Source organism: Ascidiella aspersa, chromosome 4 (genome assembly GCF_963924565.1).
Source record: "Ascidiella aspersa chromosome 4, kaAscAspe10.2, whole genome shotgun sequence".
Taxonomy (NCBI): domain Eukaryota; kingdom Metazoa; phylum Chordata; class Ascidiacea; order Phlebobranchia; family Ascidiidae; genus Ascidiella; species Ascidiella aspersa.
The window spans coordinates 3,406,202-3,419,280 of NC_139450.1; the positions used below are offsets into that span (position 1 = coordinate 3,406,202).

At 33.2% G+C, this 13,079-nt stretch overlaps 2 protein-coding genes across 4 annotated transcripts in view; both read right to left on the reverse strand.

Annotated features, from left to right (window-relative positions):
- Window positions 1-293, reverse strand: part of LOC146146697 (uncharacterized) — a 32,379-nt gene extending 32,086 nt beyond the window's left edge. Inside the window, exon 1 of the mRNA XM_083386969.1 lies at window positions 275-293. The gene's annotated coding sequence lies outside the window, so the exon portion shown is untranslated. The remainder of the gene's footprint in view (window positions 1-274) is intronic.
- On the reverse strand, window positions 121-12,442 carry LOC146146699 (serine/threonine-protein kinase PRP4 homolog). Of its 3 annotated transcripts, none has more exons than XM_083388571.1 (15): window positions 11,802-12,442; window positions 10,688-10,807; window positions 9,906-10,049; window positions 9,106-9,280; window positions 8,516-8,639; window positions 7,900-8,041; window positions 7,081-7,188; window positions 6,555-6,693; window positions 5,772-5,961; window positions 4,909-5,096; window positions 4,098-4,282; window positions 3,345-3,439; window positions 2,452-2,556; window positions 1,061-1,329; window positions 121-363 (listed from the first exon to the last, which is right to left on the reverse strand). In XM_083388571.1, exons 1-15 carry the CDS (start codon window positions 12,428-12,430, stop codon window positions 283-285), a joined length of 2,694 nt encoding a protein of 897 aa, XP_083244697.1. In that variant the 5' UTR covers window positions 12,431-12,442; the 3' UTR covers window positions 121-282. The 3 variants fall into 3 exon arrangements, with proteins under 3 accessions (XP_083244697.1, XP_083244699.1, XP_083244698.1); XM_083388573.1 differs by having other exon boundaries at window positions 121-783; XM_083388572.1 differs by having other exon boundaries at window positions 121-1,329.
- Between the last annotated feature and the right edge of the window lie 637 nt (window positions 12,443-13,079).

The following is a 13,079-nucleotide window of genomic DNA, read 5'->3' on the forward strand; positions in this document are numbered from 1 at the left end:
AAGACAGAAACAAACAAAAAAGATTATATATAAGCGGTCCTTTGAACGTTGTTGTATTGCATGAAACAAGGTCTAAACCTGCTTTTACAACTCTGATAAACTACAAAAGCCACTGGCAGACGTTTTAATTGCCTTCGTAATGTTTTTTTTACGAACCAAAAATACACATAAAGCAAAGACAATACGAGTAATTATGGTGGTTTTACACAAAAAAGTTGCTCTTAAAAAGCAGAACATACACACAGATCAGGCGAGCATTATGATTTACAACTACCTTCGGTTCTAACATGGACACGAACCGGCGACATTAAGTCGTTGCTGCTTCGTTACTGACTGTCTGTTGAGTCCAACAGCAGTCAAAGCCTGTAAAAATGCATTAAACACAACTGTTTTACTACAACGAGTCAGTCAGGGAAGTGTGCTGTATATGTACAGTATCGTCAAAACGCGAAGCTATGACAAATTTCAACGGGTAAGCAATACGGATTAAGATATAGATAGTGGTAGGAAATTTTTTTTTTATTAAATAGTATTTTCTACTGTCGAGTACATCTACTAAATATTGCTAACCAATAGCGATAGTTCTAGATTACTTAAAAAAACTCGAAACAATTCAGTTTGGTTCACTAATTTACGTTTATTCAAGTTATAAAAAGTTAAGTCAACACAAAAATGCTGTATTCTCATTTGAATACCATTTCGGGAAGCTCTTTAATGGCTTTCAAATCGTCTGCATTCTTACAAGCAGGGCTGCCCGGAGTTCGACTGTTGCCAAAATCAAACCTGAATGGGTGAAGGAGGTTAGGTGTAAGAAAAAACACAACACGAGAAAAAAATTGCAAAGTAGAATTTTCGTTTACACATCCAAAACGGCAATCAGGCAGCTAGAAATTGTAAATCGTGTAAAAAAACGTCGGAATGTCTTTGAAAAAAGGGCGTTTCGCCGTTTTTTCGCTCGCCGGTAAGCGTCACAGTCCAGGTGCAATTAAAACCTGCAAAGTTCGAAATACATTTTACAGAAAGGGCTTTTACAATCGCGTTTCCTTCGCGACTAGGCTACCTTTTCCTGTATGAACGGATGTACCAGGGCCTGGTTGACCGTCATGCGTTTGGAAGGGTCAAGCGAAAGACATTTGTCCAGCAGGTCGGTCAGCTGATTGAGCTTACGGAGCTGGTCTTCAGGCATTCGAGCTGACGACTGGCGACCCAGGATTTCTCTTTTGAGGTCGATTGTCGGATTGATGGTGGACAACACCGTGACCTTCTCGCGTTCTGTGACCTTGTCGACCTCGGTGAAGAGAAAGTTGAGGCTGCTGTCAAAATGCTGATCTGGAAAGGAGAAAAAAATCGACCCTGAAGCTACGGATCGGATGAAAAACTTTTTTTTTGATTTTTGCGACTTTTTTGTGATGACCGCTTACTATAAGTTAACAGGTTTGTGTCATAAAATTAGGTCTTAAAAACCAAAAATCGCGTGTCATAAATCATAATGCGATTTGTATTTTTAACACATTTTTGCCAAAAGAAAAAACATAAGTCTCACCAAATCATCAAACAAGGCGGTTTTCTATGAAAGAAAAGTGTATGCCATACCATACTATATATTTATTTCAAATTCTTAGTCAACATTTCACACTTCGATCACCAGTTTCGATACCAAACGAGATTATTAAAGTGGTAAGAATTAAATCTTTTAAAAAATGTTTTTTAGGGTTGTTCAAATCGACTGTCGCAAAGAATCGGTCTTACCGTTTTTTTTTTCTAAAGAATCGGTCTTTCTAGGTCGAAAGCGCTGTGTTGGTTCACAAAGCCACAGCTGAAATGCCTATGTCAGTTGCCTATCGAATAGACACCAACAGTACTTGAGACGAGTTCAGATACTCACACTTAAGCATAGACAACAAAAGTTTATCCAAACTATCGATGATGCAAAACTTACCTAATAAAGCATGACCGAGTCTTGCATTATTAATTGTAAAATAAGTGGCAAATTAACTTCTGTTTGTAAGTATGAGTGATTTTTTTCAATAGGATATACGAAGGTTAAACAAACCAATAGTGTTAACTGCTGTCAGTACAAGGGCTAGCAAACACTTCACAATTAGTACTACAACTTAACAGTTATTCTCACAGCGTAATTTACTGCTATAATCAGGTTTAGGTTGCCCTTTGGGTGGTCACAGTATGTCACTTTTAAATTCAACAAAATGGTAAAAAAGTTGCTAAACAAAAATAAAATTAAGATATTTAACAATGCTGAATAAGTTTCGTAAATATTCTACAATTAAGAAAAAAAATTGATTATTGAGTAAAACATTATATTTGGGTTCATACTGAGATCACATTAAAACTCGGTTAGTTGTTACTTAGAAAAGAGCCAAAAGTTTGACTTCTAAAGGGTTAGATCACAGTTGTTCACACATTTTAAAATCATTAAGTTAAACAGCTTACCTCTCAAAGTTCCCTTTTTCAAAACCCTGTGTGGAATCTTTCCTTTCACGTCCATCATTAGCTTCAACATTTGGTTGTTTGATTTGCCGGGAAACAAAATTCGACCTACGTTTAATGTGTATGAAACATTTCAACAACAGAAAACGATATTTACATGCATAATATATATATTACAAGTAAAAACGCTTTTTTCCCTTGCCAATATCTTCAATTTGATGTAATGAAAAAACACATTCAGCTTTAAAATATATATAAAACTTTTGAAATAAAAAACACAGGATTAATTTAGTTACTAACTTCTACATCAATGGTCGGCAAACTTGGTTTCACGGTCCAATTAATAGCTTTTCGAAATCTATTTGAAGGCCCACTGTGGGTAACGAGTAGGACAACAGGGGTGAACCCATTTTTTGTGTTGAGTTTATGAATATATTTTAGAATGACGTCATGAATTTAGGTCATAAATAATTATTATTAAAACACATGTTGTCCTTGAGCGAACTTGTGCGCAGATATGCAGCTAAAATACAGGCCAACGGCGTGCAGCACGAAAAAAATACTTTATTTGTATGAAATTACAAAATTCAATCAAAAAGTATCCCTTACGCGGCCTGCATTAAGTTATTATATAACACTGTAATTATAAGGTCCGTGATTTGTGAAACTTTTATGTTAAATAAATACCTTTTAACAATATAAATTGAACTGAAAAGTTTAGAAATGCATAGCTGTGTACAATTCGAAAATGGTGCAGGCAACTTTCAATTTAAGAAACATATTCATTAATTTATCATGTAATACTGTAATTATAAGGCCAATGATTTATGGAACTTTTATGTTAAATAAATATTTTTAACATTACAAATTGAACTGAAAGGTTTGGAAATGCATACCTGTGTACAATTCGAAAATGGTGCAAGCAACAGACCACATGTCAATATCATGTCCGTATGGAATTCCCAGAATAATTTCAGGAGCTCGATAAAACCTGAAACAAACCAGTTGATCGGATCACAAAAACAAAGTACAACAGCCCTATTATTTCCGGTTTTTAAATTTGTTGAACACTTGTTTTGCCCCAACTAATAACTCAATGACGTAACGACCACAACTAATGACTCACTTGCCTACTAACCAAAACAAATCAAGGCATAGGGTTGGGTTGGGTTTGGGTAATTTATACTGACATTTAGTTCACACTTCAAGAACTACAACATTTAATTAACTAAATGTAAATCAAAATAAAAATGCTACTTGGTGAATGGATTACAATTAAAAAAAATCAAACTTTTCAACTACAAAATTCCAACTTTACAAAAGTTTGTAAAATTTTAATTACAATGTAATAAGAATTACCAAAATTTATGGTCAACATTTTATAAACAAAAAGGAAGTCAGGAAATTAAATGATACTACATGGTCAAGTGGTAAAGGAAACAAAGTTTTAAAGTATTTCAAACTTTTTAAAATTGATGCAACAAAAATTAGCTTGAACGTAGAAACAAAATTAGGATATTAAAAAGGTTAAAGATTAAAAAACAGTGACCCAACTCTGTTCTAGGTTACTTAAATTTGTTGTTAATAAAAAAAGGTAAAAGTAATCGACTTAATCAAACTAATCACATATTACAAGCAACGTTAGTTACCTGGATACAAGATAGGGTGTAATATCCTGATCACCAACGTGGGTTGTGGAGCCAAAATCACAAAGTTTCAGCATTGATTTGGTCTCATTTACAAGGATATTATCCGGCTTGATGTCGGCATGGACAAGGTTGCATTTTTTCAGCAGTTTAAGCGAGAGGAATAACTGCTGCGCGTAGGATTGGACCTGAACACAAAAAGAAATACAAACTTTGCATAAAAAGACAAGATCCTGGTTTTGGCACTGGTCTAGAACCCACCACTTTTTTTAAAAACGAGTTCAAAATTAAAATTTCGAGAAAAAAACTAAACATGGGAGAAAAAACATGATAATAATGCTTGACACCCACCCACCCAAACGCTAAATCGCACCCTAACCCAAATCATGTTGACAATATCAACCCCTGGGAGAAAATATGTTAGGATTTTAAACATGTACTCTGTTTTTAAATGATTGTTAGAGAAAGTCGAAAAACTGATTATTGATAAAACATAAGAATTTTTTGAATTTATACTAAAACATAATGGAAAATTGGTTATGTAGAAAAATGCCTCAGTCCTTATTCAAAAGTAATTATTATGTAACTTAACAATATGCAGTTTCTTGGTAAAAATGCTATTCCTTATATATCGAAGGACTTTACTTGTTTTTTTTGGCGCTCTTTTGTTCCACCCATACAAATAAAATAACTAACAAAGTAAGGATTATTAGAACCAATAAGGACAGTGGTCTACTTCTTTAGGGCCACAAGCCATAAAAACACTTATAAACTAAATATCGAATGATATGCAAAAATTCAACAGTAAACTTACAGCTTTAATGTGGAGGCCGATGCTTGCTCCGTATTTTTTCAGCAACTCGCGAAGATTCATGCTGAGCGACTCGAAGACCAGACACAAATGGCTCTTGTGGTTGAACTGGCGGTAGAGTCGCAAGCAATGGTACTTGTCGTCACGGTCCATATCATTAAGCTTCTTTAGGTAGTCAAGTTCTTTTAGGCCTACAATGTTGGTTTGTAAGTACAAAGAGTTAGTAAAGTTTATTTTTCAAAGTACCTTGTAGACTGAAAAATGGAATATAACAATAGTGATCTTTTAGTTTAATTACACAAGGTATCTACAAGATAGTTGAATACTAAGAATACAACAGAACCAAGATTGCAAGGTTTGTTTTGAAAAACTATTAAAAGAAAAGGATAATACTCTATTCGCAAATAGTTTGTAAGCACTGTTCTTTTTATTTGGATTTGCTGATCTCTATGAAATTTTAGAGACTCAAACCTTTTTATCTAATATTTTAAAATAAAATTATTTGCAGTAATAACGTAAGCTATATTATAAAAGATTGTTAAATTAAAGAGACTCTTTAGTTTAAGGCTTGAATAAAATAAAATTTAAATGACCTTAATTTAAATAAGGTTTAAATATTGTTCTATTTACAAACTTTTTTGGGAATAAGATTGTGTGTAATTTATTTTACGTACGACTGATTTCATACTTTTCAAACCTAAAACACTTTGATATCTTTCAATTTACAGGCTTTACCAAGCCTTTTTTCAGTTTATTAGGGTTAAATCATTAAATCAAACAAATAAAAAGTAGCTGTTATTAGGTTAAGAAATCAAATCAAGATACTAAAAAGCTAAAATATTTCACTATGGTTAGCCTTAGGTTACCTGTTTTATGCATGAGATCATTTCTCCTGATGATTTTAATGGCAACCTCGGCGCCGCCCCTGGTACTGTCCCTGGCCCTGACCACATTGCTGAACACCCCCTGCCCGGTGTACCCATATACCTGGTAGCGTTTGTCCAAAACCTCTCCGATCGAAACTCGGTAGTAGCCCTCTGCATCTGTCCAGTTGTCCTGCAATATTATATGAAGTTATATTAAAAACTTTTTAATTTATTTTAAAGACATAAAATTTTATAAGTTTGTGTACAACGCTGCACAAGTAGAATGTTTTTTTTTTAACTCCAATTATACTTCAACAAAACTAATTGATAATATATTTTACTGATAGGTCACTGTTAATGATTTCATTTTGTTTTTCCAAATGATACAAAAGTTTATTATTTAAAAAGTAAAGATTTCACATGATATCATAAAAAAGCTTGCATTTTTTTAATTTCTAACTATGCTAAAGGATGTTATTTTAGTAAAGCACAAATTTATGTACAATTTTCTGTAACACACTAAAAACTGCATATATATTTACTAAAAGACATCTCCTCATAATTAACACAAAATTTAGGAACAATTTTCTGTCAAAATAAAACAAAACTTTTAATAACCAAAAAGGCGACTGGTCCTAAAAATAAGTAAAATCAACCCTTAATAAACAAAAAAAAAAGAGAGAAAATAATTTCAAATCCTTTTTAAAAGTTTATTCAACACCATAAACAACTGATTAGATGATGAGAATATACAAATAGTTGCAATTTAGATAGAAATCTTACCTGCAAACTGGGGTCCTGAGAATCGGAGGGACGAGAAAGCATTTTCGACGACATTTCTGCGGCAAACTCTTCGGAAAACATGTCGCTCGAGGCTTGCTTTTCATTCTCGCTTTGCTTCTCTTTTTCACTTTGAATAGACCTGAGATAAAACGCATTTCAGGTTTAAAAATATTCGTTGTTTGTACACCAAAATAAAATAAAAATTTTATGTCTTATTTCTAAGATCTTTATCTTTTTAGGTGGCTTCAAGATCAAGATAAAATTTGTAAAGAAAAACACATTTTTCTTTTTTGTGATCATTTATCAAAGCTAGAGATTTTTTTCTTTTTCTTAAAATGGCACAACTTGTCTTTTTTTCATGATTTCCTTACCAAGACATTTAATATTTTTTTAAATGATTTTTACTTTTATCTAGTTTTATACCATAATGAACATTTAAATGAAAATATTTATTGAAATGACGAAAACTCCAAGCTAATAGGCAAACTTCAACATGCATGCCAATATTTCAAACAAATTCACTCACTTGTTAATCTGCTCAATCTTGTCTTTGATTGCATTTTCAAAGTCTGCGTTGGTTAAATTTTTCAGTGCGTCTGTGGAAAGCATGCTCTCCATGTCAGGAGTTACAGATCTGAAAAAATTAAGTCCAATAAAAACATATTTACAGAAACACATAACAAAATAAAATACAAATTTGAATGACAAAATATTTTAACAATAGGGAAATAATATACAAAATACTAAACTAAAACTTGTTTAAATATAAATACATTTTAAAATGAATTTGGCTAGTGTAGTCTATTGCAAGGGATGGTAACAATTACTTTGTGCAGTTAGTCATTTAAAATAAACTTGCTCGTACAAATTTGTTTGCATATATTACCAATCAATTTTTTGCCTGGGGTGTTATTGGTCATATATGTTTATGGCCAGTTGTCCACGAATGACAATTTGATTGCTCTTGTTTATCATGTTTAGTAGTTTAAACTACTGGAAGTGCAACACAGCAAAACAAACTTGAAATTATAATTTGAAGTAATACAAATGGATTTTGTGGTAAACAAACACAAATTGTAAATCATATAAGTGAGAAAAGGATGATTTTTGGAAAGCAACATGAATAATGTTAACTCTGTGTTGATTTTGTGTAACTTCTACAACTCAACGATGTCCTGTTAATAGAAATGTTTCTTTAACAGTCTTGCAGTAATAACACATGAAAAAAATGTTAAAAACTTAAGTTATTTAAAACAAATTTTGACTATCCACATAGGAATCTAATTTACACACATTTTAAAGTAAACTTGCTGTAACTTTTGAGTACTTATTTCACAAAACAAACCTTTCCCGGTGACTACTGGCAGGTGTCGATACGTCAGTGTTTGCGGCAGACACAAACATGTCGTCGGCAATCACCAGGTCGCCAGAATCTTCCTCATTGTCTCTAGAAAGCAACCGTTGCGCGTCCGCGACTGCTGTGAGACCTGAAAATAAATGGTGATTCTACAAGTTTTAAACGATCAACCTTTTGTTGAAATTACAATAATTAGTTAATATAACTATCATGTTCATAAAATAAACTTAAAATAAACTAATAACTATTAACATAAAGCGAATAAGTTGTCTTATATTTAACTTTTGCGATCAAAATTAGTTTCACTTAAGCTTAACTAAAATGTTGCGTTGACATACAAATTTATATAATTCTAACCGACAATAATATCATTCTCAAACTCTAAACTTGTACAATACTGATGAAAACAGCTTCCAAATTTAAAAATAGAGGTTTAACAGTATATACTACTCTAAAAGTTTCCACTTTTATAACCACTTTTTTATAACTTTACTGCTATCAGTATCAATTCTAAACAGATAACTTTGTGTATAATTATGTAGCACCTTTTTTGGTTTAAAGACTTTCCAGACAATATTAAATATGAATGGAGCAAAATTCTTACCAGGTATAAGTCCTTTCTTCTCTTGTTCTTGGTATTTGTTGACGATTGCGAGTCGTTCTTTTCTTCTCCTCTCGATAACAGCTTCCTCGTCTTCGTCAGAGAATTCAATCGAGAGATCTTCAGACTAAATAAAAATGTTTTCTATTTAATTATTTTTTAGAAATCGACAGGATTTTTTATCCACCAGACCAAAGTGCTAACAGTTTAATCGGGAACCACAAAGTTTAACATCCACTGGAAAATTTTTGATTTTTTTAACCCTAATCTTTAATCTACAAAGATACAAATTAAATATGTCAAAGTCAAATTACAATATATACCACAAAATAGATATTTTAGAACTTCTATAAATGGTTTAATATACCAAGAACTAACAATTTCCATGGCGCTAATATGAAAAAAAAACGTCTGAAAAAAAAGAGACATTTAAGGGGTTTCTGTTGATGTTAAACGAAACTTTCATTAAGGACCAAATACTAAAACTTAAACCAAAAGTTAAATTTACCTCCCATTACAACTAACTGCATGATATAACAAAAAACATTAGAAGCAGTTTTAAAAATCAAAGCCTTAAAATCTCTCAACGTTACCTCGCTGTCACTTTGATCCCTTCGCGACTTCATCCCCTCGGAAAAGCTTCCCTTATATTTATCCTCGTTGTGACTCGAACGTCTCCGACGGTGGATTCCGTGTCGGTCGTCTCTCCTTCTCAAGCTGTCATGCCGACCCGATCGATCCCTCGACCTGCTTCGTCGCCTCTCACGGCTAAAAAGTTTTCATAAAAAATACAATTTTAGTTGGTTGATAAAGTTGGTTGAATAGATTTCATAGAAATATAACAATAAAGGATGTCTGACCATATTGATTAAGAGCCAATACCAAGTAGTAGTATTGATACTCATCCGACAGTAGGGTGGTATTGAGGTGACGATCTGGCGCAAATTAAATTTAGCATTTTAGCAATGATTTGCAATACAATGCAGAGAGCGTAATTTTTTTAAAACAATTAGTAATATCTATGGCTTATTTAGGCATAATGAGATTTAATATTGGATCAAATTGCAATACTTTACTTTCAAAATTTATGTTATGGGAACAAAATGTTTAATATAAAACATCCCTAATAACAAATAAAGTTTTGAATAAAAAAATCAATTTCAAGATACAAGAAGGTATGTTAGATTAGAGGTTTTACCAAAGACCAAAATGGAAGCATTTTAAAGTGGACAACAGTGCAATAAATGATAAAAGCTAAATTGGTACAAAATGTAGTTCAATTTGTCTCACATAAGTTAATTTTAAAATAAAAAAAAATACATTAAATTTGACTGGTAACTTATATTGAATAAAAGGAATTTTAATTTTGCTTAAATTTTACAAAAAAACATACCTTCTACTTCTCCTGTGAACACGGGACAGGGTCCGTGAAGAATTGCGGTCGATTATGGCTCTCGATCTACTTCTGTGGTTGCTTCGTGATCTACTGCGCCTCCTACTTCTGGAAGAACTGCGCTGCCTGTGGCTAACACGTTCACTGCAAATAGTAAAAAGAAATTAAGCAGGCATTCTTAAACTGGGGTAGGTGGACTCCCTTGAGGGTATGTTGACTACTTCTAGGGGGTCCACGGAGGCTTAAAAGATTTGAAAACTGAAATGACTTTAACAAAAGAAAAGAGTTTATTTGAAAAAAAGTGCTTTGCCACCTTCTCCTTAAATGTTGACTACATTTCAGTTTTACAGTAGTCGGCCAAAACAGCAGGTTTTCTAAGTATAAATTACTTGTATGATGGTGTACATCATTTTATAAAAAATTACACAATTTTTATGTAATTTCTAGCCTTAACAAATTGGGAAATAACACTTAAAAGCTGGGAATAAAAACTGTGTTGTACCATTAAACTAAATACAGCTTGATAATAAATTACAAAGCCAAATAGGTTGAGATCAGCACCATCTTGATTAAGACGTTTCGATACGAGCTTGTATCATCTTCAGTTGATGTGACTGATACAAGCTCGTATCGAAACGTCTTAATCAAGATGCTATCGATCTACTCGACCTATTTGGCTTTGCAATTTATTATCAAGCTACATTACAGATCCGTACATACTGCATAGTGTACCCAAAAACTAAATACACTTATTCTAAATACAATAAATCTTATTAATAAACCTAGGTTTTGAGCGGGAGTCTCGAGAAGTTTCATGGCTTGGCCTGGAGTGATTTCTCGATTCAGAATGACGATGATCTTTCTGTGAACTTCTCCTTGGTTCCTCCTTTTTATCGAGACGACTGAAAAGTTTAGATAAATAGAGTTGGTTTTTGTCTAATATACAACCGTCGTAGGGGGATGTGCATATACTATTAGTATAAACACATATACTATTAGTATAAACACAATAACTTTTAAGCTAAATTTTAGAGATCTACCTAATGTATTAGCGTAATGTAGTTAGTAACTTTGATTGCTATATAAACAATGGACAATGCTAAATAGAAAAGACAAAATACCACATTAATGATTTGCACTGTTTTAATAGATAATCAATTGGGGCTACTGAATACTTTACTATGTAAAAACGGAAAAAATCATACTCTAACAAGGCTTTTGCTTGGTTAACATGTGCTAAAACCTCAAAATATAGTCATAGAAAATTTTGCCTAACAAAGCTATTTCTGAGTGAAACGGCCTTGACGAAGAAACATCACCAGTTGAATTTTTTGTTATGTTTCAAAAAACTTTTGAAACTAGGGTTGGACATTTGAACAGTCAAATAAAATCCGGTAACTTGACCGGTTAAACAAGTCAAATATTGGTCAAATACTATACACTATACACACTATCAAAATGCAATAGTACAATGGTTTGTAAAACAAAAACAACTATTTTTTAAACAAAGCAATACTATAGTATTGTAGCAATTTTTACCATTACTACAACCACCAAGTTAAGCCCACAAGTTTATTAAAAAACAATAAGTAAATGTATCAGTAAAAATCATTTTTTCATCAGAACTTTGTTTGTCACTATTTAAGATTATTAAAAACTCAAATAGCAAAACAACCCCAATAAAATTTATAACATAGTGATTCCAATATGAGAATTTGACTGGTCAAATAAAGTGACGTGACCGGCCAATTGACAAGCTTGCCAACTCTACCTGAAATAACAGGTGCACTACCTGAAATATTAGGAGTTTTGCCTGAGCGAGTATCTCAATATCCTGTTAGTGCTTCTGCTTTGTAAAGCAGCATAAAACAAAAGTAAGTTAAAAATTGAAATTACCTTGAACTATCTCTTTTGTCTTTCTCTCGTTCCGAAGAGGGTTTACTTTTGGAGTTTTGCTTCTCCACACTTTTGGATCTTTCTCGCTTTTTCTTTTTCTTGCTCGACTTCTTTTCAGCAACAGTGGAATCGTCCTTAGCGTTAGTGTCGGTGTCACCGTTTTGTACAACGCCATTCGTTTCTGAAACCTCACCGTCTTCGATTCCGTCATCACCTTTTAAAAGTTCGGCTTGGATCAAAGCTTTTTGTCTTTCGAGTTCCAACAGCATTGATTTCTCCTCCTCAGTAATCTCAACATTGTCAACTGCGTTCGTTTTAGCTTCGTCTTTTTCCGGTAGGGGTTTGCCATTTTCTTCGGCATCGGAATTGTGCAAGGAGTGTTTTCGTTTCTTCTTTTTTGGCGGTGTTGCTCCATCGTCTACGTCCCTTTCCGACTTTTTCTGTTTCTTGTGTTTGTGCTTGTTCTCTGAGTTCTTTTTGTGCTTTTTCTCCTCCTTTGAATGCTTCTTGTGCTTCTTTTTGACCTTGTGTGCCTTTTTGACCTTGGGAGCAATTTCGTCGGCCACCGAATCAGAGTCGGATTGTTCACTTTCCGAATCTGATTGATGCTTATGTTTTTTACTCCCCATTTTTCTTATCAAAGTTCTGAAACAATTTAAAAAAATGCAAATACATAAACAAAAGTTTAAGGAATATATATACTTTTATTTGTTACAGACGTGTGGTGCACCAGATTGAAAACAGGGATATTATGCAGCCTAAATTTGCAAAGTGATAAAGTTACTCGAACAATTTTTGCGCCTTTAATACATTTATTTGAGCTAAAACTTGTCCAGCCAAATACCACACGACTCAAGTTTTGCCCATTTGGTTGACTTTATCTGCTGATTACATTGTACCGTGATTTTGATCAAAAATGTACAGCTACGGTTAGAAGTGAACTGCCTAGGCAAAAAATCCCCAGCAATGCAGGACAAATTTCGGCGCTGGTCTAGAATTATTTGGGTTAGGGTGCGAGTTACCGTTTGGGTTAGGGTGGTTCAGGTATTATTAATAAATAATGAATATAATATCACTTGACCCACCCAAACCCAAGCACTAACTCGCACCCTGACCCATATTGTGCGTTGATTTAATAATTGTGGTAGGATTCTAGACCAGCGTCCAAATTTCTAATCTGGACAGTGTAAAGGTTAAACTTATTGCATATATATAAATCAAAAACAGCTCCTCTGGTAATTGTAATTGTTAACCAACGTTTCGGCAACCTATACAAGC

What these genes read in the sequence shown, in the direction of transcription:
- LOC146146699 (XM_083388571.1), bottom strand. Translation starts at nt 12,430, where the DNA reads ATGGGGAGTAAAAAACATAAGCATCAATCAGATTCGGAAAGTGAACAA. An exon ending in GCCAGTAGTCACCGGGAAAG is followed by an intron (nt 7,189 to 7,899) that starts GTTTGTTTTGTG and finishes TAATTTTTTCAG; the next exon opens with ATCTGTAACTCCTGACATGG. An exon ending in GAAAAAGGGAACTTTGAGAG is followed by an intron (nt 1,330 to 2,451) that starts GTAAGCTGTTTA and finishes TCTCCTTTCCAG; the next exon opens with ATCAGCATTTTGACAGCAGC.